This window comes from Rhea pennata, chromosome 5 (assembly GCF_028389875.1).
Source record: "Rhea pennata isolate bPtePen1 chromosome 5, bPtePen1.pri, whole genome shotgun sequence".
NCBI classification, from domain to species: domain Eukaryota; kingdom Metazoa; phylum Chordata; class Aves; order Rheiformes; family Rheidae; genus Rhea; species Rhea pennata.
This window is the reverse complement of record NC_084667.1, coordinates 13,821,547-13,846,409: the sequence shown is the minus strand read 5'-3', so window position 1 is coordinate 13,846,409 and position 24,863 is coordinate 13,821,547. Positions and strand designations below refer to the sequence as shown.

Genomic DNA, 24,863 nt, shown 5'->3' with positions numbered 1-24,863 from the left:
TTGGGGAAGGTTCCTGTGTTGCTCAGGAAGAAATCTCCTACCTACTGAAATAAACTGGCTCCAGTCCACACCGCCAGCACGGTCTGCGTTGCCAGTACCTCTGTGTTCGAAGAAGGAAGGTTCTGAACAGCACTACGGCTCGGCCCATGAAATCCGAACAGCCACCGCGGCTGTAAAACAACCACGTTGTGATAAGCGCTCAAAGACCATATTGTCTGAGGAGCTCTGCAAACATAAAAGACAACAAGATCTTTGCACCGAAAAGCTTGAAATCTAGCTTACGGCAAGGTACAAACAAGGGAGATGAAGGAACCGGGGAGGAGCAGCGGTGTGGGGAAGGAGGACTAGAGTGACTACTTCCACGAGCTGATTACTTCGCAGGCGATACCAGCCCACGCAGATGCCCTTCCTCTTGCCCTTGGCTAGTTGTTTCCCTCCCATGTTGGTCAGGCCGGCCGGAGAGCAAAGATTAAAAGTAACCAGCCAGAGAAGAGGTTGTTGCTCACCCGCCCTTGCTGCCTGCTCCGCTCCTCCCTGCATCCCCCGCGGACGAGGTTATGAACTTCCGAAGGGACAGGTCACTGGTGGGACCGGCCGTGCCCGCGCTCGGGTCCTCCTCGGGCTTGGGCCCCGCCGCCTCCGAGCAGGGCAGCCCTCGCAGGACCAGGCAGCTCCCAGCTTTGCGCTGAGCGACCGCGTTTATTCCAGAGCTCCTGCACCGCCACCCACCCCGAACGGGAAGAGTCGAAGCTTCCATCTACATCAACATTATTAATAGCTTTCTAGCATTACTTTTATATATACAAATTGCTTTCTGTAACACTTTGGTCCCACGAGGTAGCTAAAACTGCTTTCACCTATGAGAAGGTATGAAAATGGACGTGCAGAGAATCTAAATGCTCCCAGAGGCACCACGGCGGCAGAACCGCGCCGGCGCTCCGGGAGCCCGGTGCCGTCCGGCCCGGCTGGAAGCGCTGCGCAAAGCTGGGCTCGGCCCGCGCCGCGGCAGCCGCCGGCTGGCTCCGAATTCGGATTTCACGCAGTTCTCGCTCGAGCAACCACGCGTTTTGCACGGCTGGAACTGCGCGCGCAACGGAGGCTCATCCGCGGGCGCCGCCTGCAAACCGCTCGCGGGAGGAGGACGAAGGCGCCGTTAAGCCCGAGCAGCGCGCCCGGCGGCGCGTCCCCGCGGCGCGCTCGCGCACCAGCGACCAGCCGCAGCCGCAGTTTTCTCCCGGGTTCCCGCTCGCCGGACCCAGGCGCTGGCGGCCAGGTGCGGCTCCGACAGCAGCGGCAGTGGGCTGCGCTTTCGCCCTCCTTCAAGGCTCTCTTTATATAGCCGGTTACATAAAGCTGTGTAATTTGGCTCCTGTTGAGAGAGAAACGTTGGCGTAGGAGGACTAGTGCACCAAACCGAACTGTAAAAGTCATCTTTTTTTTTTTTTTTTCCTAGCGTTCTCCACTGATCTCCAGAACAGTCATTTCTAAATGTTTAGGAAAAGAATAACTCAGCAGCGAGCCGCATCACGCCTCGAAGCCCCGCGCCGGCACCCGTGCGCGGCTGCCAGCTGCGCCGCTGGCGAGGGCTCCCCGGGCCCCCGCGCAGGGCGGGCGGGCGGGCGGGCGGCAGCGTCCTCCCGCCCCGGAGCGTGGGGAAACCGAGGCCCGGAGCCTCGTCCCGGCGCCCCCAGGTGCCGGCAGCTCGCCGCCTGTTGGAAAGGGTGGGAGAAAAAAAAAAAAAAAAACCAGCAGTCTGGTCCTGGTGCGTCGGCGGAGAAGGACCAGCCACCCCGGGCTTCCTATGGCACGCGCTCGTGCTCGCGCTGTGCGCGGCCCTGACGCGTTCTGCATCGTGCTGAACGGGGGGGAAACAAAACCCCAACGCCCCCAAGCCGCGGAGAGGGCAGGTCGGCTCGTGGCCCTCCGTCTCGGCCGCCCGCGGCCCGCGGCCGCACGCCTGGCGGCTCCTCCGCGAGCAGCCGCCGCTCGCGGGCCACCGCGGCCTCCGCGAGCCGCGCGTCAGCCTCCAACCCCCCGTGCTGCCGCCTCCAGCCCGCGGCCCAAGCAGAGAGCCTGGGCGAGGTGGGGAAATCAGCTCTGTCCAGCCCAGCCGGGCCAACTTCGTGTCAGCTCCAGTGGAGGGAACAGCCCCGGTCCAGCTCCTGGAGGCACACGATATATTTGGATGGAAAAAAATGCTCCATGAATAGCAAACACCAGACTAAGAAGGACCAGGTGAGGGAAAGCTGTAGTTTGTAATTGCTCCCGATACATCGGAGCGCTTGCTCTTCCAAAGAGAGCTGTCGCCCTGTAACTCACAGAGGGATGAGCTGCTAAGGATTTTGCTTTCCTCACTTCTGAATTAACGCGCTTGCCCCCGCTCCGGCAACGAGAGACACTCGAATGGGGCTGGCTGTTCCTCGGGGAACAGCAAGGGCTCATCGCTCAGAGCGCTGGTAAGCACGGAGTGTGCAAGAGAGGAAAAAGTTAATGTATCACAGCAGTTACAGTGCAGGGGAGGGAAAGTTGGTTTGCTCCAAAACTGATATTCCCACAGTGAAGAAAGAGGAGGACTGGAATCGTTCCTGTTGCCGGGGAATGTCACTGCAACTCTCCTGCAGAGCCCCGCAGTCGCTTCGAGTACATGTAAAACATGCTCCACTGACAAAGGAGGAAATTGTTTTCTAAAAAGACAGTGTTGACTTACCAACGACGCTCTCCTGCCGGTGTTTCCTGGCATGCACATCAGACGGAGCAGGTAGGCTTGGGAGAGAGATTCCCAAGGGCACAGTTTGCAAGTCTTTCTTTCCATGGCAGGAGTGAAAAAGAGTTATTTAGCTCCTGCCAGGTTCGCAGCACGGTCCTCCAAGCAGTCCCGTGAAACCTGGCGTGACGGAGGAAGGGATGGGGATGTCAGAGAAAGCCACAGGAGCTGCCCAACTTCTCATCAGACTACACTTTGAGCGGCGATGGTATAAAGCCGTATCTCAGTTGCAAGAGAAATCAGCTGTGCGTTTCCAGGAACGGCACGCAGAAACAACAGCCGTTTCGCTCCCAGCGTCGCTGCTGTCCCTTGCAGACAAGCCAGGACTCCACGCGCTTAGGTCAGGGGGTTTGGTGTAGTATGGCACGAAGGTGACAAAGCACCATCGTATCCATGAGGTGGAACGGCGGAGATCCACCTCGTGGCAAAAGCCCTTTCCCGCCCTCTTGGGGCCTTTCAGCCGCCGGTGCGGGACGAGGCTTGGCCCTATCGATGCTTGGTGGGCCAGCAAGGTCCCAGGTACCTCGGTTCAGACTGTGGGGCCCCTACCCGGAGTGCTCAGCCTCTGCACTCGCTCAGGGGGCTTGAGCCCTTCCCACCGCTCGGTCCTACCCCTGTGCCGTGGCACATTCCCCCAGCAGGGCTGGGGCACGTGAGCAGGCCAGGAAAGCAGAGCCAAGTCAAAAATGCCTCCTTCCTCCACTCCTTATCCAGGAAAGGAAAAAATAATTTACAAAATTCATTTATTTTTAAAGTGCGGTCAGTTCCCACCGTGGCCGTGTAAACAGTTGTGCTGACTGGCTGGGAGGGAGCAAAAAGGCAGGCACTAGCAGGACCTCGGTCCCCAAGCCGCTGCAGCTGGAGCAGCTGCTCCAGCACACCCGTCCGCTGAAGGGCAATATTCCCGTTAGCACAGGATTAACTGGGAAGTCAGCGACTGACATATTGCATGTGAACGTTGCTATCGGTTCTGCTGCTTGGCTTAGCAGAAACATCTGGATGCTCCGGTAGGGGGTGGAAATTAAAGTGACATCGTTAAAAGAAAGAAAAGAAGAAAAAAATAGTCAAGAGGCTGGATAGACTAGTTGAGCAAGCAGAAAAACCAGGCGGGAATTTAGAAGTTAGCAGCAGTAACCACCGGCTCCGGACTGCTTCACGGCGCCCCCGCGGCGCCGCTCGGAGAGGCTGCTCGGAGCCGCTCGCGGGTTTTCCCGTTGCTCCGGCCCGCGCCCCCGCGGAGCCGCCGCCGCGGGCTGCCCCGGCCGGGCCGCGCCGGCTCCGCGGGGGCTCCGCGCCCGCCTCGCGCCCGCCCCGCGGGGACCCCGCGCCGGCTCCGCGCCCGCCCCGCACCGGCCCCGCGCCGCCTCCGCGGGGACCCCGCACCGGCCCCGCGCCCGCCCCGCGCCGCCTCCGCGCCGGCTCCGCGCCGCCTCCGCGCCGGCTCCGCGGGGGCGCGGCGGGCGGGTCGCTGCCGCCACCTGCCGGCAGCCTGGCCCCGCTCGCGGGCGGGCGGAGCGGGCAGGAGAACGGGCCGCCAGCGCGGCGAAAGCGCGGGTGTCTCGCGGCCGAACCGCGGCTCCTCCCGGGGAAATGAACCGCTTTCCCGCGGGGGAATAACCCGAGCCGCGGCGCTCCGCGCACCGCCAACGCGCCGCGCGCCTTCCCGGGCCTGATCTTCCATCTTCACGGCTCGTACGCTGGCTCCAGAAACCTTCAAGGCCTCGCAAGAGCCGCTCCTGAACCGCGAGGCCCGGCTGGAGCGAAGCGCTCTGCAAGGAGGAGCGCTCCCCGCCACGCTCGAAGGCCCGACGCGGGCTCAACGAGGCACGGGTTCTCGCTGCAAGGCGAAACGTGCCGGCCTTCGGGTGATCCCGAGGCCCCTACAGCCACCCGCCCCTGACTCCGACCCCTTTTGAGGGTGCCCTTCTCTCTTTTTAACATTGTAGCAATCAAGGACTACCTTTTTTTGCCCTAAACTTCCTGTTAGGGCTTCATCTGAGCTTTGGTGCTTATTTACATGATATAACCCAAATATCTAGTGCTAAGAAAGTAGTAACCCTTTTCTTTTCGGGCTTGCTTCCGATGAGTAATATCTGTAGTACTTTTTCAGATAAGATGATAGAAGTCCCAAATTTGAACCTGAGACCGACACTGCCTAGCACAACAGACAAATATTCTGATTTTTCACAGTGCTGGAAGAACAGATGCAGGCAGGAGAGCTGGAAAGGAACCACAGCTTCTCTTCAGCTACAATGTCTGTCTGGCCAAAGTTTTCTCTTGCTTGTAATCACACAGTAAAAGTTGGTCCTGTAGAGGTGAATTCTCAGAAAACAAAAGATAAAATGGAAAGACTTGATGCACAAGCAGTTTAACTCTCTGAGTTGATTTTTGTATGTGGCAGGAACTTGACTTTCTACCAAGAAGGTTTGGGTGCCCTGCATCAGCTGCTCTAAGATTTTAGTGCCGTGATGGCTCCCATGGCCAAGTAGTCTTGGAGCGCACGCATCGCACTCCTTTCAGGCAAAACCAACCTGGTAAACGGACTCCAATCTCTAACAGGCACTTAGGCCACAGAACAAAACTAGGGCTTGTAAAGCCCCTGAAACACGTATGTTGTGCACATCAGCTCCTCAGCACCAACCATTTTGCTTTATGGGCAGCACTACCCGTTAATAAATACAGCCTTTAACTTCAGGAGCAGGAGTCCCCTTCACCTCATGCTCAAGGTGATCTGAAAATCCCCCATTGCAAGATACAGCTCTTCTTGATGGCAGACCTGGTTAGCTCCTTCCACCTGTATGTTTCAGCAATAAAGGAGTCAGGCCTCAAAAGGCCAGGGACACTCTTCAGAGGCCCTTTGATTGCACTATACTGCTGCTTGCTTCATCGTGCCTGGGGAGCAATGGATTTTACCTAAAAGTTGTAATCTCCAAGCAGACACAGAGCACAGTAGCAGGAACTACAACACAAATCTATCTTTCCCTTTGCCACTCCTAAATTGCTGGGAGATTTGCTATGGAAGGGCACAAGTGCTGTAGCAACTGGAAGGTATCTGAAGCATCTCACAGGAGTCCAGTCACTGTGTCACCAATATCTTCCATATGCCACCAATATCTTCCATATGCTTTAGAGCAGGGGTCAGATGGAGCTTCTCATGTTTTTTGGATACTGTCACTATTACAGATACAGCTGCAGCCTTGAGCACTTTTTAAGACAGATCAGTTACAGATGTCTTTCAATGTTCTCAGAGAAACTTCATAGCTTTTCCTAAAAGGACCTCATTTCTCCTTAAGAACTGTGGGATAACACTTGTTACAGTTGTACTTTGTCCCCCTACTTACAAATTAGCGTTAAAATCAGCTATTGATCAAAAATCTGTGTGTCTAGTAGAGGCAAACAGAAGCAAGTCTTAAGAGGTGGAGGAATTTTAAGAAAGAGCTAGTCTAATACCTACAGATGCCCACTGATAAAAATGATCATTTTAGAGTTTTTTTTAAAAAAAATCTCCTTCTAAACTTGGAGGAACAAGATCACGTTGCAATTCTGTGTGCTAATGTGAAGAAACTTGAGCTGCCTGAGACCATACACTGTACAGATGGCAGATGAATATTTTTAAGTTAATATCACTGTATCAACACGTGATTCATGTAATTCATCTGGACTTCACACAATGCTGTGCTTAGCTATCAGATGAAGGACAGCAGGAAGTTAGAAATCACTGATTAACTACACCAAGCAAGATATTTTCCTGCAAAGCATGAAGAATGGAAAATTACCGTGCATAAAGATAGGAGAACGGTGCTCTAACCTTTGAAAAGGGGTTTTGAAGAATTTCATCTGAATCTCACAGTTTAGCTATGATAAATGCAGAAAGCGTGCTTGAACAACAAAAGAAATAACATTTTAATTGCAAAAAGGGGGCCACTAGAGCACATAATATTTATATAAAAGCATAACCCATTGAGATACTGCTGACAGTAACGAATAGGAACAACTGGAAAAAAACCCTCTTTTTCCTACAACTACATAAGAAAAATCAACTTAAATTCTTCATTAAAAGGTGATTTGAGCAGAGTAAACTTCAAAATAGTGCTTACAGGGAATTTGGGAGAGTGATATCTTAGGAAATATAAAGTGGAAGTGCAATAAATGACAACAAGTGAAAACTTTGTTTTTTATTTTATTTCTCAGTGTTTCTTCACTGTCAATACTGTCCTTTTGCTGCAACATGTTGCAAAAAACCCCTCAGCCTTTTCCATTTTAAACAGCTACAATATTTACAGGCTGTTTCCAGTAACACACGCAGACACATACACACTCACAGACACGCAGGTACACATATCCCTATCCCTGGCAAGGTATCCATTTGCTGGTAGAGGCAACGTATTTTTTCACTGTCCATTAAAAGCAAAGCCATCCTCTTTCCTTTATGGCTCTACTCTCCTCTTCCTCCATTTCCCAATCAAGAGCTTGTTGTCAGGCTTTCTGGGGTCTTTATGTAACAAGTTAACATATCCAGCTATTTGATTTCCATCTTTCAAAGTTGTGAACTAAATGTACTGGGGTTATCTATTCAAACTGTACATACCAGAAGTCATAAAAATTGCTCATATTCAGATGTTTGTGACTGAGTGATGCATGTATACTCCTGAAATCTTTTGGAGCAGCCATCTTCAATCACCTTTTTGGAAATATGCATATCATGCTGGGGTGAAACAAGCCACATGCTTTACTTTCCACCAAGGTGTTATGTACGCACTTTTTTTTTTTTTTTTTTACTAAGGCACCAGTAATTACCAGTACAATTTGAGTGTCTAGCTTCATTGAATGTAATGCATTATCAAATACTAAGCCAGACAAAAAAGTAGATGCCTATATAATAGGTATAAAATTCCTTAATAAAATTAAGTACATAAAACCTGTGGTGGTATAACCCCAAATCCAGTCTAAGTTACATGTTTTGAATAATATTGTTAATTTTAAGAAATGCAATCTATCCTGCTTCATTTTGTGCATGTAATTGAGAAAAATCTTTAAAGGAACTTTGTGTCTATACTCCTAGGTTGCATGGTGTTGTGTGTATTAGCAGTGAAGTGACCTGAAGTTGGATCCAACTGCAAGGCATCTCTCCCCACTCCTACCAACCCACATGGGATAAAGCTTTATGGCAATCTGCCAGACAGCCAAGGGCACAGACCCTTGCCTGTGCCGCAACTGTTTTCATCTTTCATCTCATCAGTCATCTAGGCTTGTCAGAGTTCTTCACTTCCCAAAAGGGTTGTGAATGTGGGGATGAGGAATGCCTGACCATGAACTACACAGCTGATATGAAAACTGAGGTCAACACTTTGAAACATAGCAAATGTCTCAGCAAACTGGCTACAGGACCATTCACCCTAAAATGGAATTACCAAAAAAAAAAAAAAAAAAATCCAAAACAAAAAGAAAACCCACCTACACAAACCCTCCCCGCTCTGAAGTCACTTCACAAATGCTGAATTACAACAGAGATCCCCAGAATTCATCACTCCACAGTTACCATCATAAGGGGCTCAGAATTGTAGGTATCAGTGTTACATATGCATGTTAGTGGGGTTTTTTGTTTTTTTTTTAAACAGAATATTTTAAAAGATTTCATGGGCAAGTGATGTGGGAAAAATTTAAAATGACAAGCATTTTACTGATGAACATTATCTGCTTAGTGGGGTTATTAAACACTATTCTGTAATTGTGTTTTAGTGAAGTAGTAGGTCTTTATACATGTATCCATAGATACCACCTTTAAAGAAATCAAAGGGAAACAAAATAGATGGGGATCTACCTGGAAGCTAAAACAAGACGACTCAACTGGAATGTCTGTATGGCAAAAGAACAGCATCATACAACGCAACTGGACAGAGTTAAAGTACTCTTCTATAAAGGGTTTTCATGAAAGTTTAGAAAGATCTAAACAGTCTTATGCTGAGGTCAGTCTGGACTGATAGGACACTACTTCAGTTATCCTTTATACTCACAACAAAAGAAAAATACTATACATCAAGACTAAGGCCAAAGAAAAAAACAAAAATGAAGTTATATCTATCTGGAATAGTCCTCCATGGACATATCTATCCTGTTAGGAGTTGGAGGAAAATATCTGATGGGTTTTGACACTTTTACAGTGGAACCAAGAAACTAATTTCACACAAACCAACATACAATCATACACAAATCTTAAGAGTCCTGAATACGAGAAAATTTTTAAAAGTTCATTTTCACAAAACCTTATGAAAGAGTGAAATTGCAACTAGGTTATTTCAGTTGAGCAGATCTGGAATAAACACAAGCACTATTTGAATGACTTCACAACAGATGTTAGCTGAATATCTGAAAGAAGATATTAACCTGTTAACTGGCCACATTATAATCCATCTCCTAATGGCAGCATACTAGAAGCCTCAAGATAGAAAACAAACAAACGATTCATCAACTCTTTACCCTTTAGGAAAGGTCTTCTCCCCACCCAGCCATCTACAGTCTCCTAATCTAATTCCAGGCAATTATTCCCCACCACCACCTTTTTAATGTTAACAGGTTATTGATTTCTACCATGTACATTCCCAGCAACGGACATTGCCACCATCTTGCCTTAAAGAGTGTAGAAAAGATTGTTCAAAGTCAGCATTCACTTACTGAAAGTGTTGCTTCAATCAAGTTTTAAACAACTATGTACGTACTTTGTTTTTCAGTCATCTGTTTATCTCCAGGCTTCACTACAGAAAAACAACTTTGCAACTAGTATCAAATGTGGGCCTATTTCCAAAGAAATTATTTTCTAAAGAATCTTTATGAAGCAATATCCCTAGAGGTACACAAAACCCTGTAATTATCTGAAGGGAAGGACATAGAATAAAACCTTAAATAAAAAGGCTTCAATTCAAATGTACCCCTCTCCTTTGCTCCCAGCAGGAAAGTTACAAGACTGCTGAAGAAAGGTTGTGCTACATTTGCAGATATGCAGGAGATGAATTCAACTACACTATAATGTGCACATGTAGCACAGCAAAATTATTTCAAAGGTGGCAGATCCAAAACTGTGCATTTATACCAACATTAAATATGACTATATATGCATAAACAGAAGAGTAATATGCAATCATAAATGCACAGTACAAGCTTTGCATAGCGTATGATGTAAGCGAGGCCCCAGCATAAGACACTGGCACCAGTACTAACAACTGACTAGCTACCAGGCACTCAGAACTATCCTCTCTTGGCTAGAAAGCATACAGTGACTTGAGTAAGAACATCATCTTTTTTAGCTAACTGTTTCCTCCTGCATTCTTCCTCATCCCATATAATTTCACTCTTACATTAGGTATATAATGAACAAGATTTCTCTGATGTCAGAGAAATAATTACAATAATCTCTGTGACACACCAGAAGTGTCTTCTGGTTATGTTATTTAGGAAGAGGTGGAAGTGACCAGGAAGAAGATGGCTGCTCCCAAAAGCTAGGACTGTTTCCCCACAAAGTCCTACATTATCACAGATCAGAAACAGGAAATGATCACAACAGGTACATTTTTTTTTTCTTATGGATTGAGAGAAGCGAGTCATAGGAGCTGCAAGTCAGAGAACAAACCGCAGTTTCCCCTCTCGCATTCCCATGAGAGTTTTGAGTTACTTGTTTCCCTGAATACACACATTAAAAAAAAAATACAATAAAACCTAGGATATGTAACACATGAATAATCCAACTTCACAGTTATAAATACTCAAATTACACTTACATAGAATATATAATCATTGAAAATAAAATTCAAGTCATAGAAAAGAATGAAGACTAAAGGGAAAGAAAAGGCAAGGTGGTAAAAGTGATACAAGTTTAGGGCTGTGCCTTCTATAAAAGCCTTTTAAAAAGGTAAAGTCAAGTTTTTTTTATTATTATTTAATTGGATGGAATCAAGAAAAACTTCAAGAATCCATGAAGCAATGGACCTGCCCCTCCCCATTAAAAAACAAACAACAACAACAAAAATAACCATCTCTGCAAGAGAAGAGCCAGCAAAAACAACATAGCCAGCTCTGGGTGTAAAGCAGCAAAGTAGCCATGGCTAGCTAGTGGAGGACAGATGGAAGAGTATACTGGGGTCCATTTTAAAGCTAGATGTGTTGTACAGACTTGATGTACCAAGTGTGCCGCCACAGTAAAGTCTGATGTAGTACAGGGCTATTCAGGTACATCTCTCAACATTTGTTATTTCACCATTTATTGTGAAGACGATGCAGCAAATGCACTTGTACAAAATACAGAACACTGAACCAAACCCATGGCACAGCCCTTACCATCAACATGTATATTGAGAGGGAGGGGATTAATCCCAAAGGCAATTTAAATAATGGTTTTTATATATTTATATTTATATATATAAATAAATGTTCTCGGCAATCTCAGGGTTGTTTTTAGTGCATTGCTGTAAAAAAATTAGTGCAGTTCTCATTAATGTTTTAGCTCATAAGGAATAAGAATCTATACATCTGTTCAGTCTCTTCTTGCCACACATGAAACCTTTATATTGTGTTTCATCAAACTGAAGGTTTGTACACTAGTCAATTTCTTTAAAATAAGGTGAATGAATTCCACATACTCTGTGACAAGACGTTGCAATTTTTGGCAAAACAATTAGAAAAATATGAGGTGCTCTGATCTTAGAACTGAAAAGTTTGTTGATTTAAAGCATTACGCAATGCATAAACAAAATTTATAAACAAGAAGATATGTCTCAACAAATCTATCCTTCATGCAAATGTTTCTTCAGCAGCTAACAACTTAAAATTTCTTACACTTGTTTATTTGGGGCAAGGGGCTTAGACAAATCTGTGTTTCAAGTCCTTTCCTACAACTAGACGAAAGTTTCATGCCCTGGGAGCTGCTTCTTCTGGCCCCTCCTCTCTTCTGAATCCTTGGAGAAGTTTAACTGTCCGAGATTCACACTTCAGCCCCAAGTTCAAGGACTCCAGTTTCAACAACAGCAACGTATTTATCTTCAATTTGAACTAGCAAGATGGTTTTATCTATGTGGGACCGACTACTTGGATCTCTGCTGCAAGGCACCCAGCGGTGAATCACCTGGGGAAAAAAAAAAAAGGCATAATAAAGCTTACCTAGGCCAGCCAGATTTGCATTTTAGTAGGAAGAAAAACTCACCCAAACCAGAACCAAACAGTTCATGCAAACTGAATAACTACAGAAAATGTATATATTACAAAATTGTGTCTGGAAGCTCTAGCTGTAATGAAATAGTTTCAAAATATCTCAATGTTTTGCCACACAACCCACAGCTCCGTGCCATTATCAGGAGTTAGTGTAAAATACTATCATCTCTCCAAGTCAACCCCTTGACTTAACTGTTTCCTACTCACTTTGAATTCAAGAATGTTCTTTTAAACTCAATTACTCAAAAATCATTTAAAATGAGAATTATTGCAAAAGGGAAGGATTCCAGAAATACTGCCACAAACTGCTACCACATGCTCCCTTGGATCTAACAGCATTCAGGTATTTTCATCTACTGCTTCCAAGAATCTGTTGTGATACTGGCCATCAGAAGAACCCTTTTCCACCCAGGTCTTTGTATGACCAACTGTCTGCTCAGCTTCCTCCATTAAAGGAAAAAAAAAAACAGAAAAAACCCCACAAAACACAAAAAACCCCATCACACACACACAAACAACATACTGCCTTTAACTTTCGGATGCACCAAAAGAACAGTCCAGTAATGTGGCTTTAGGTATTGCCACCTCTCCAATTACCCAGATGTAAGAAGAGAACTCTAAATTCAAGCCAAGGTTTGCCAACAGCAAATAAAAATATCTACAAAATCCAAGTCCCAACAAAATAAGACTTCTAAAAGAGACAGATAAAAAAAGGGGGGGGGGGGAAAGAGGAAGTAAACCTTAAGTAACCTACCTCATTCAAGATCAAATCCAAAAGACACCTTTAATTATCACTGTACCCAGCTGACAAGCTAAAGATCTCTCTAATATAGGGTAACAAGACTCAGCTTTGTATAGCACATTATCTATGCTGCATCCATGGGGAGAGCATTTTGTTCGCAGAAGCACTGTGTCTTTAGTCTCCCTCTGTCTGAGGCAAAAGAGCAGTATTCAAGCAGTTCTTTCAAGACTTATTTTATCAAAACCTGTACCAAAAACTTTGTTGTTGTATAGAGGACAGCTATATTCCATCCACAAACACATAAAACATTTCCCATTGAAATCCAGGTATTATATCCTTGTAGTTCAACTTAAAACTGGTGCCTTAGAGCTAATGGTTTACTTCAAGGGCATCAATGTTCGGACTCCTTAACAACCAATAGCACAAGCTATACAGAGCAACCATTCTCCCATCTCAATTTCAACCTGTTGCTGTACTGTGATCAGCGTTTATTCGATGACAATAAATGGGGGCAACTCTGACATGAATAGCCACACATTTATGATGGATAACATGCAAAATTACATTACCAGATAGAAAAGAGATTATAAACACCTCTGGGGAGGGAAGACATATCTTGCTCTCCATCTCATAGAAACATAACGCAGAGTAGGCTTTAACCTGAGGAACGTGTAGCAACATCCAAATAGGATTGCTAAATTTAATTTCCTCCAAGAAATCCTATGATATCTTTGTATATTATATACATTATACTGTGCGCTTAGCCAAAGAAAAGGCGTAGTTGGGAAAAGTGTGCTATGACTATGCAGTACTCAGAAATCCAAAGTTACTCCTGTGATATCACACAAATATTACTAAGGGTGGCATCATCATTGTTAAAACAAACACAACGCCCTCCTCACAGTAGTTACAATATATTTTTGTATGTTATACAAATCAATAAGCTAGATGCAAAACAAATCTTAACAGCAATGACTCCCAACCTTTTGCTGTAATCCAAGCCTGAATCTTTATCTTTTATACTTAGGTGCAAAGTCCAGGAAGAATGTGGCTGTCTTTCCATCTCTCTTCTCACTCCTGTGTTTTCCCATTCTTCCACTCCTTTTACTTATTTATACTTCAACTGTTGCTTCTTTCCCCTTGTTATGCACCAGAAAATCTATATGCCACTCAGTACATGGCCTTAATTACTGATGCATAAGTAGTACTAGGACAGATGTTTTCTAGAAGCTGAACTGCATACTGAGAGAGTTGACATAATACTTTGGCTGGTAAATTGCTTGATGAGCAGCTTCCCAGCAGGTAAGAATCATTTCTGCCTGTTTCCCCCAAAAATGTAAGTGCAAAGTGCAGGATTAGAAAAAAAAAGACTATCTTAAAAACTAATGGCTTTACTGATACTGGTAAGCTTACTATAGACAGCTGAGGCAAGCAGTGGAACTTGTCATTAAGTTAAATCCCACCACCAAAAGTAGATGAAAAACATTTAGAACAATACTTATTCTGACCTTCAAATCCTCTTGTTCTTAATTTTTTGGCAACAATTACAGTACAGATCACCCTGCATTTGCAAAACAGGCCAGTGAATTCCTAAAAAACTGTCAAGTGACACTAGGCAACTTCCAGGACATACCTTGATATGACCCTTTATATCCTTCACCGTTATGACGTTCTTCCAGCATAATCTCCAAGCCTAAAATAACCATGAACATTTACAGCAGAACCCCACTCCTAGCTGTCAGATGGAGGGCAAGCCTACATCTTCACCCAAAGCGTGTCAGTTCCAAAGGCCGAACCATCAACTGTGATGCAGTTGCTTATGGAAGGAATTTACTTCCAGGACCTTCCTTCACAAACATAATATTAAGGTATATTGGGTGCACAAACTTATCAATGTCTATCTGAAGTTTGCACTTGTTCACAGAAATCTGATTTCAGACAGCAAAATTCAACGCCTCTGAATCTAACAAATAAATGGCACCTCCAAGTGACGTAAGCAGTCAATCAAAGCAAATTCTTATGAAGTGTCACCATTGACTCATTCCAAATGAAAATACAGCAGCACCAAAGAACCAATACAGGCACATGTGTCATTGACTCTTCCCTGGAACTATTTACCAATGAAAGAATACTCATTGGAGAGTCTTTACACCTAAAGGTCAGAAAAAATATACATATATACATATATATATATACATATATATATATATATACACACACACACACACCTCAGTAAAAAAACAACAAACAAAACCCTGAGAGAGCAGGCTGTTTTCTTCCCCCCCCTTCACAAAACAGACTAGGGGAGATAAGCTTCACAACTAATGTGCATTTTTTTTTTTTAATGGAAGGCAAGTTTTTTTGTTTTTTGAAAATTTTAGTCATAGCATATTTTTTTAAAAAATAAACATCAGTTACACACCTATTTCATAATCAAGACACAAAGACAATCTACATAGCTCTACTTTCATCAGAATAATTTAAAGAACAAATATTGTTATCCATTCAATTAAGCACCAGTTGATAAATTTACCTTCAGTGTTTGCTCAAGGACTAACATCTTCGGGAAACAAAAATGAAGGCTGAATGAGTAAGCACAGTACCAGAGATTTCATAAGAGGAGTGGGAAGAAGGCAAGTATGAAGAGGTGGCTGACAACATTTGACTCATCCTGCGTCTTGCAGATACAGCCGCAGAAACAACCTTCTGCTCAAAACTGGGATCCTAGACCTGCTCTTCCAGTAACAGGAACTTAGAGGAGGGCTGCTGAGCCAACCCACTACTATCTATCCTTGGACTTGACCTCTAGGTGTACTGACATATAGTCAAGAGACTGTCTGGTCTCTTCCCTGCCCCCCCCCCTTTTTTTCTTTTTAAATAAAAATTAATCATGTCAGGTTCTTAGAGAAGCTTACATGGCCTTCCATGCCTTCCTGAGGACTCCAGTCTTTCCAGCTGTTTCTTCCAGCTTTCAGCCGTATCACCTCATCTGGCCACTGCAGCTCTTTCCTTTTTGACACGTTGATCCCTTCCAGTACTTGACTAGGGTCCATTATCTATGATTAGAAATAGGAATTGAGTTTTGACCATTAGCTCACCCAAAATTTAAAATAAATAGATAAATTGTACCTATCCTGTTGCATAATTCTGGAGAATTGACCTCATGCCTCACAGAAATCAGTTTCTCACTGATTTCAGTGTTGCATACTCAAGCTCCAAGCAATGAAAAAGCTGGACCAGCACAGAATTTGAAAGTTAGGACTGTGGTTTCAGAGATAGCTGACAATACACTGGTTCACTGCTGTCTGAAGCAGTAGCTCTGGTTCCTAGTCTTCTAACCCCCTCAGGCAGCTACACCAGCTCATGGAAGAGTCTGAGGAGCTGGCACAAGATAAGCACAAGACCCAATAGGAAGGAAGGAAGAGTTCAGCAATGACAAGCTGCTAGAACTGGCTCACCACTTCTCAGAATGATATCCTATGAATCACGAGCTTGGAGAATTTACTGGTAGGCCAGGCAACCATTTAGTATTAGCATAGTTAGCCAAGACCCACCCAGTGTTTTGAGTTAAATTGTCTTTCCACATTTGGAAAAGGGCAACAGAAGAAAGCTCTATAAATGTCTTCCTATACAAGGACAGAAAGAACTGTGTAATATCTACTATCCAAGGGTATACATCAAATTTGCATATGTTTTCCTTACACAGGGGAATTAAACAGCTTTACAGAAGAGCCCTTCTATGCAAACAAAAGCTACTAAGCTCAGACCTGCCAAATTCGTCAACTTTGTTAACTGTGATTAAGATCTGGTTTCTTCTAAGATGAGGTGATGCCTGCAATGAAATCAAATTCACTATGATCTATCCTATTAATTACTTCTTGATGTTTCCCACTAATACGCTACTATAGACATGTATGTGGGCCTATTGAAAGCTACATAGGCAAGAATATGAACTTCTTGATTTCCACAAAACTTGTTAGGCTGCTTAATTAGCTCAATTAAGTATTGTCAGCTGCTCAGTGACCCAGGCTTGTAAGAATAATCAAAGAGTAAACATACATTTTATACTTACTTCTGTGGAAAGTGTATTCAGTTTAGAAGGAAAAAAAGATACTTGCTTTCAACACTGCAAATGAAGCTGTTCAGCTTTACACGTACTCATGAAGAAAAATAGACAGTACAAGCAAAACAGCTGAAGTGTAAAACAGTTCAGCTGACATTCCCAAACCTACACTACAGAAAATACATGAAAGAAATGTAAGCAGGCATGTCTCAGCACGCAGGAAGGCTGCTTGTCCAGAAATGTTTATGCTTACATCAGTTTTCCAAACAACTGCACAATAGTTGTATGCTGAGGCATTCCAGACTGTTTATGTATTTGAAAGCAGTAACTGCTACAAGATAAAGATAATGCTAACAAAAGCATATGGCTAAGGAACCATAAGTTAACTTGTTCTTCTGGACTATTCACCTGGATTCTGTAAATAACTTCATCCTTTTTGGCTTGCGATTGATTTGCAGGGCTTGCATTACCACCTGACTGACCTTCAGTTGCATTATTCCCTCCTTCTGTCCCTAGAAAGCCCACAAGGGCATGCTGTTTACAGGCTGGGATGCTTTGGCTGGAGCTGCTAGAAGAAGGTAGGCCATGCTGCACGCTGCCCCCAGTCTGGCCTGTAGGTTCCATTTGGTTCACCATGGATAGGCGGGACTGGATGGATGATGGGAGGTTACGAAGGGATATCTGACTGGTGGAAGAGCGCCGACAAGGCACAAAGCCTGTTGTGGATGTGCGAAGAGATGAATGACGACTGCCGTAGCAATAAGATGAATGGCTAGCTACTGAGGCACGGGCAGGGGAATGTCTGACAAGGCTTGACTGCACAGAGTGAGAGCTGTGACTTGTGCCTAAAAATAAAAGATACAGAATCAGGCGAGTTTGAAAAAAGCCTCCCACATATATTAGATTTTCTACACACAAATGTTTTAGCATGTAGATACAAAATTAATTGATCTATCCAAAACAGCTGAAACAGTAGTACCACAGAAATCTGTTGCACTTTATACAGCAGAGCATCCGAGTCTGTTCAATTCATCATATCTTAGAAACTGTTATTCTATCTACAATGCCAACAATACAAATGGCTTAAAAAATGCTTCAGCCTTGCTTTTACCATATGAACAATCTGTCTTCTAACATGACTACTTAGATTTCCCATACTGAAAATGTTACAACTGGTGCAAGTGTCCATGTTTCAAAACACTAAATATTCTTTCTTAATATGCTTGACTGCACATTCAAAGATCGAGTCAGAAAATCTACTTAATGGACTTGAAAATAGGAAGCAAAAAGAAAAACTTTTACAAACATTACTTACTGTCAGTACCCTTCCTATACTAAGCATCTGTATACTGAATATCTCTCCATAGCTAAGGGCCACTTAAAAAAAAAAAAAAAAAAAGATTTTCAGTACATTCAACTACATACATTTATACCCTTTGTGAGCAAAGGCAACATTTGGGAAAGGATATTTGCTCAGCCATGCTGCTTAACACCTCACTAACTACAGTCTTGGATAGGATTCAGCTAAAAATACCATAAAAGCAGACAATCCATTTCAAAGTATAAACAAGAAATAAAGATATTTACAAGAAATGGCAAGTTTAGTGTTCACACACAAAAATGACAGCAGAAGTCAAAAGGTCAGTCATGTAAAAAAGGTGTTGTAAAAAGTTACTTAATCTATTTTGCTAACATCATCAGAGCCCTAGTGCTCTAATCTCTGTTTGGGAACCTGTCATTGCACAGAGCAGCACTGTAGTTTGAGATATATATCCAGCAGCTGGATTTATTACTGTATTACTGTTACTTTTTTTCTTGTGATCTAGGCCTACAGCTGAAAGGCTAGTTCTGGCTATAGGATTGTACTTGCATAAAATTGTTACTTTTACTTTAACTTTACCCAGAGTTGAGGGGTGAGTTGGAGGATGAGTTGCAGAATGAGTTGTGGGATGAGTTGTGACAGGAGGGTGCTGTACTGCTCCAGGTCCCTGCCCTGTAGTTGCATTCCCTCCTCCTTGCGACATGCTGCTCTGCGACTCATTGATAGTTGCATTGTTACTTGTGCAAGAAGCCCCACCTCCAGCATCTGAATCTTCAATATTTCCACCACTATTGCAGCCAGCTCCACAACCTTTCCTTAGTCTGAAAACATAAGGCAATTGACAAAATATAATCAGGCCTCCTGAACATCAGGATTCCTTATGACGATTCTTAAATGCCTTACGACAACAAGCAAAAGGCGCACTCAGCACAATCCGTAACAATCCCTAAAATCAGGTAAAACTAGATTTTGTTTTCTAAGAACATGCTCTGTCAATTTAGAAGTTGCATTCTGGGAGACCACCATTTTCTTCGTGATAGCTATTCAAGTAATAGTTATTTATGACATGCCAAGTCTTCATACACAAATACCTTTTTTGAAAATTAAGCCCCCTCTAAAGCACAATCAAGTGTTAAAACTCTACATACAAAATGTTGGATGAATATGCTGGTTATTCGGTAGCAGTATTAATAAAGTTTTTACTCTCCTTATGATACCACCCATAGAGCTGGTCTTATAATGGTCTAATTCAGAGGAGCACAGAAAGAATGCTGGCATTTTTTAAAATACATGTTTGCTTTCTTGTTACCTTTAGCTTTTTGAAGCACGTATTATATGCTGCAGTTCTTTGAATCACAAATTCTCATATGAAACTTGAGTATTCATTTGGCAGGTTAGCCAACAGTTTACGGAGTATATAAGCATACAGAGGCATTTCACTATATTGTTTGCATAAACAAATTTCAAATGGACATAAACACAGCACATTCCTCCTTTCAATTCCTGTTATTTTTCTTTTCCTTTGATCCCATTCAAATACACTGAGCAATCCTTCCCAGTTTTATTTGCCCCTAGGAATGAGAACTAGGAAGCATACCCAGCTCACATCCAAACACTGTTGTGTTTAATACCTATTACTCTATCCACGTCTTACAAGTGGATGGTGATAGGAGACATACACACCACAGACTGTACTAAATACAGCATGTTTTAGGGGGAAGCAGCATGTTCTGTTTCAATATCCTGTTATCCTGTAGATGTTTAGGTATAAATATGAGTATGTGCCACACAACTCTGATGCTTTCAGGGTCAAAGTCATAAGGGGCCACAAAAGAAGTAAAAGTTCTCAGGGGCTGTAAAACACAGCAGAAAAAGAGTTTATACTGGGTTACTGAAGGGTTGTATGGAGGGAGAATATATCACGATCACTACAGTTACTTTTTGTCTCTGACATACAGGGCATTTACAAGCACTTACGCAATTCTGAACAATAAAAGTTCAAGTAACTATGCACAAGCATATCCTAACAATATCAGTGTTGGCACTTGCATGCTAAATGTTTACCAGATTGGATCCCCAATGAATAGTCCTGATACTGTAAGGCTGATGTTACAGATAAGAAAAGAGAGGAAAAATGGAGGTACTGAAAATTAACACAGAAATTGCATCATCTCTCATTAGCAGACCTGACATTAGAACGTAAGTCACCAACTGTAAATGACAGTTCAGAAAAAGCAGAGGACAAAGTCTAGATGAGAGAATTACAACTTATTATTTATATGCCTTGAGGATTCACTCCTGTGCCACAAAAGTTGCCATATGCTACAGATGTGCTTGAAATAAAGAGTCAAGGCATAAGTATGTGACTGAATATTACACATATTGCTCTGCTAGCATGCATGAGACTAATGAAGTACAAAGCATAACCATACACTAATGCGATCTCATCTCCACTGCTCACCTGTGCCAGGTAGACACTATGAAGTTCCTGATATTTCCTAAACTGATAGCTCCACCAAGAATCTCCCTAAGCTGTTCGTGACTGTCTGAATAAGAAGTAGTCAAAGGTGATACATAGATTGGGTATCCAATTGGCTGGTCGCAAGAAGAGTTGATCATGTTCCTCAATGCTTGTTTTGCATTTTGGATACTTCCTCTTTCAGGATTACGATTACGCAGAAAGACGAGCTCCTGCTGTTGTCCTGCCCACAGGCCACGCACACACTCCTTATTCACCTACAAAAGATAAGGGACAAACCAAGAAGAAAGGCTGTGTCAGAAACTGAATCAACAAGAGTACGTGAAGACTGCTTTGCTATAAACAGGCCTCTGTACTGCAGACCTACAACCATTCATGCTCACTGCTCTGAAAGGACACAGGTTACAACAATGAAAGTAAAGCAAATCTAAGAAGAGTGTTTGGGGAGGTGGGGGGAAAATACTTGAAGGTAGGATCTAGTTTTCTGATAAAATACTTCCACTACACGAAAAGCAGAAGCCTCAGTAATAAGAGTAGTAACAAAAAGGTAACTGCTTGAGTCAAAAATAGTGCTTTGTTATAATTATTACAATATACTACAACATACCATCATGTTGTAGAATATACCCGTAAACCTCACCTTAATGACCCTGAAACTGAGATAGCGTTTGTTCAGCATGATGATCTTATATTCATTGGTGCCATCATCCATTACATGACGCAGAGCAAGAAGAGAGGGAGAATTGGAAAGAACAGCACTCCGCCAAGCAGGGTCCCCTTCATGTGCTATAACTAAGTTTTGTTCATGGGTTGTTATGGCTTCATAGAGGACAGAAGGATCATCATATTCATCTGGAGAAGTGAAATGATCCTGTTTCCAAGAATAAAGGTAAAAAAGATGGGTAGCATTTCAGATATTAACTGTATACAGGAAGTAAACACCTTGCAGCTCAAATACATGAGGAGCTCATCACTTTGCACAAAATTAGACATCAAAAATAGTAAACACCTACTAAAAACAAGCCACAGTAAAGGGTGACGACTTACTCAAGAGATCCATTCTTGTTGCTTGGATGCATTTCCTTTTTAACTTAAAAAGGAATAAATTTCTGGTGGAGTTTTACACTAATTTTATAATATATCTGTTCACACTGCCTGTAGAAGCATTCTGGTTTTAGCTTCTTTGATTACTCACAAGCCTCCAACTGCAACATACTATGTAAAGCATTACTATTCACTGGGACTTCCCTCCTATACTTTTTCATATAATAAAGTTCCTATTTTCTATTAAAAATGCAGATTAATACTTGGTGACAGGCTGTCACAGCATCAGATACTCAAATAGCAAATTAAGTTGTGTTAGAGTATGAATACTAAATTGAACTTGCTTATTTTGTATCTAGTCACAGAACCTTCTGATATAGCTAAACTTCCAGTTCTATACTCCTAACATTTATATGCATTCTGATAAATTAAAGGAATTCTTCGTATTAAGTGCATGAGCTGATTCAGCCATTGTTAATTTAAGGGGACATCCAGACTCTGTAGTGAAGGATGGAATGTGATTTAAATTACTTAAGACAACTAAGGTTTATGTAGTTATGATTTTCAAACAATTTGGTCTTTTGGAGTACTAACACTTTTTCCTCACAGGGTGCTTATCACTCACTACACAGTTCCTTGTTCTTGTTGCATTTAGTAAAAAGACTTCCTGGACAGAATTTGAGCTTGTTCATCTTCATTTTAACTGCATTACAAAGACCAACCCCAGTTTCAGCTTTTTGAATTGCAAGCTTCTCATTCTCAATAGAAACCTTACTGATGGGATAAATGAGTCACGCTCAAGTGTTTATTTCTTTGAAGTATCTTAACAACAATAAAAAACTCCACTGGACAACTGGGGAGAGCTGTGCAGCTTTGAATGCTATGATGCCCTTTTAAGCCAACTACAAACATAAGGAGAGAAAGGAAGAGGAAGAGTATTAGAAAGACTATAAGGAATCATTTCTAGAAGAATATGAAACAGGACTTGACATAACTTCTGCTGCTTGACATTATGCCCAGGGCTTGAAAGTTTACTCTGAAGTGCATTCCCTTTTCCTCTACATAACCCTGCAGATGAGCAGTAATAGAATACGATAACAGAATAGAATACAGGGCAAGACATGAGACAGGCATTATTTTTGGCCATTCCTTCATTTATTTTTTTGGTTGTCCATCTCTGTTGCATGCCTTTTTCCTTTTTGTTTTCTTCCTCTTTTTACAAGTATATCATCTTCCTTGAAGTTTGAATCAGACATCTCAGTGGTAAGGTATGACAGCATAGGCAATATAAGGCTTGCTGGGTGTCTTTTATTAGGCAATTAGTATGGTTGGAAAAATCAGACAGGGTTTTGAACACACAAGACCTTCTTCAGATATAAAATAGAAGTAAAATGCAAATGGCTCCAACTTAAGATTGTAGTTAGACCTATTTTAAAAAAGGAAAGGTATTTGACACCTGTAGACCAGGCAGCATGTTGGGGAAGAAAGGTTTTTAAACATACTACAGTCTGTCCTACCCCCTCAGCCACAGCGATCCACAAGCTCTAAATTTCTTCCCTCTGTGTTTTTCCCCCTCACAACTAACTCCCATACGACTGCTGTTGTCTTCATATTCCTACTCCCTTCTACTTTGTAAGTACCAACTACCTTTTTTTTTCAGAAACAGTCTGATACATTTCACTAAAATTTGAGGAATTATTTTTATTTCACATTTTAATTTGAAATTGGCAGCTTCTCTTCCAGACCTGAAGAACATGTGGCCAAAAGCTGGACTGATCTTTTCAATTATGCCACTTTGTTCAATATAGCATTACTTCTACCTATAAGTCTCTGTTTAGACATCTTGGGAGCAGGTGGGATTCATCCAAGACAAACAAAGAACTGCATGTTTGACCAGCATTTAATCTTTCAAGACAAAGAACAAAAGACAAGACAAGAATTGGCCATTGGTGGCTGGTCAAAGGTCTCACCTGATGTAGTTTAAGTGACATGCGTATTCCAGGAACCACCACTTTCCTTAGCAATTCCATGTCAGCAAAGATCCACTCATCTCTAATTGAGGATATACGGAAGTCGCCCTTAAATAAGGCATGCAGGCCATACAAGAACGATTCCAGATTACTGTTAAAGAAAAAAAAAAGAAATCCCACACCCCAGACATTAACACAAATGCACAAACACTTCCACAATTATTTATCATCTGTGACAACAGCAGAAAATTCTAGATTTACACAAACACTGAGCTGTAGAGAAAGGCACACAATTTTTCTCTATAAAGGCAATTTACAGAAGGAGAGCAGGAGAAGAAAGAACATACAAGCAAGCACATGTGCAACAAAGCCAAGACACTAAATGGTTAAGTACACTAAACATCTGATGACTACATTTTATATGCAGTAGATAATGTATTTACATGGACTTAAGTAAGCAGGAACTCTATGAGAAATGCCTGATTTTGAGACTACTGAATAAAAGATTTTTCAGGGACTATAGCACCACAGTGGAAAAGTTAACAAGGAAATTTAGCTTCCGCTGTGGATGTTGTACCACAGAATGAAAATCCTGACAACTTTCCCATTATCAGTGTCATCAACTCCTTTTACTAAGCTAATGTTTTTAGTGAGCTTCAAATATACTTTGCTTGCTTTTGTTTGTATACCTGCAAAATTTTCATGAGTCAATCTGCTGGCATTTAGAGAAATTAGTTTCCCTGAAAGAAGTGAAGTAAAACAGTTTTTGCAGCTGGCATCCAGCTGACCAGTAGCTTCCACATCTGATTATATCACTTTTTATTGCTTGTAAATCACCACCTTCAACTTCCTGAAGCATACAGCCACATTAGGATATTTGCTTTATGTGGGAACCTCTGTCTTGCAGGCTAACAGCCTCAGCTGACTTTAGTAAGCCAGACTGTCGCCAAAGAGCCAGCGAAGTTGTGAAGCTTAACACAATGGTCCTAACTCCCACCAGGACATGTTTTCATTTTAACAAGCCATCCTCTTTCTCCCTATTTACATAGGGCACCTACTTAGAGCAAGGAGTGAAGCTTATTTCTGAACTCAATCCACCTAGTTTTTCAATTATCATTGATGCTCAATCACACCAGAATTCTCATTTTCCTTTAGTTCAACACAAAATACTTGAATTCAAGTTCTCCCTCATTTGCTGTTCCTTATGTGAAGTTTCACTGGTTCTTATAATGAAAACAGGTTATGCAGCATACCTGTCTAGTTTAAGGAAAGACAGAATTTT

General features: G+C 42.7%; 1 protein-coding gene across 6 annotated transcripts in view; it reads right to left on the bottom strand.

Moving 5' to 3' along the window:
- Positions 1-6,924: 6,924 nt before the first annotated feature.
- PCNX1 (pecanex 1) overlaps positions 6,925-24,863 on the bottom strand; it is a 93,325-nt gene continuing 75,386 nt past the window's right edge. For 5 of the 6 annotated variants that reach the window (XM_062578087.1, XM_062578090.1, XM_062578089.1 and 2 more), the window contains 7 exons: positions 23,582-23,732; positions 21,208-21,438; positions 20,550-20,824; positions 18,668-18,909; positions 17,176-17,612; positions 15,620-15,760; positions 6,925-11,876 (listed from right to left, as the gene is read on the bottom strand). In XM_062578087.1, coding sequence (XP_062434071.1) covers positions 11,736-11,876; positions 15,620-15,760; positions 17,176-17,612; positions 18,668-18,909; positions 20,550-20,824; positions 21,208-21,438; positions 23,582-23,732 — 1,618 coding nt within the window. In that variant the 3' untranslated portion in view covers positions 6,925-11,735. Of the gene's footprint in view, positions 11,877-15,619; positions 15,761-17,175; positions 17,613-18,667; positions 18,910-20,549; positions 20,825-21,207; positions 21,439-23,581; positions 23,733-24,863 lie in introns of those variants that run through there. The other variant, XM_062578092.1, reaches the window with a different exon arrangement.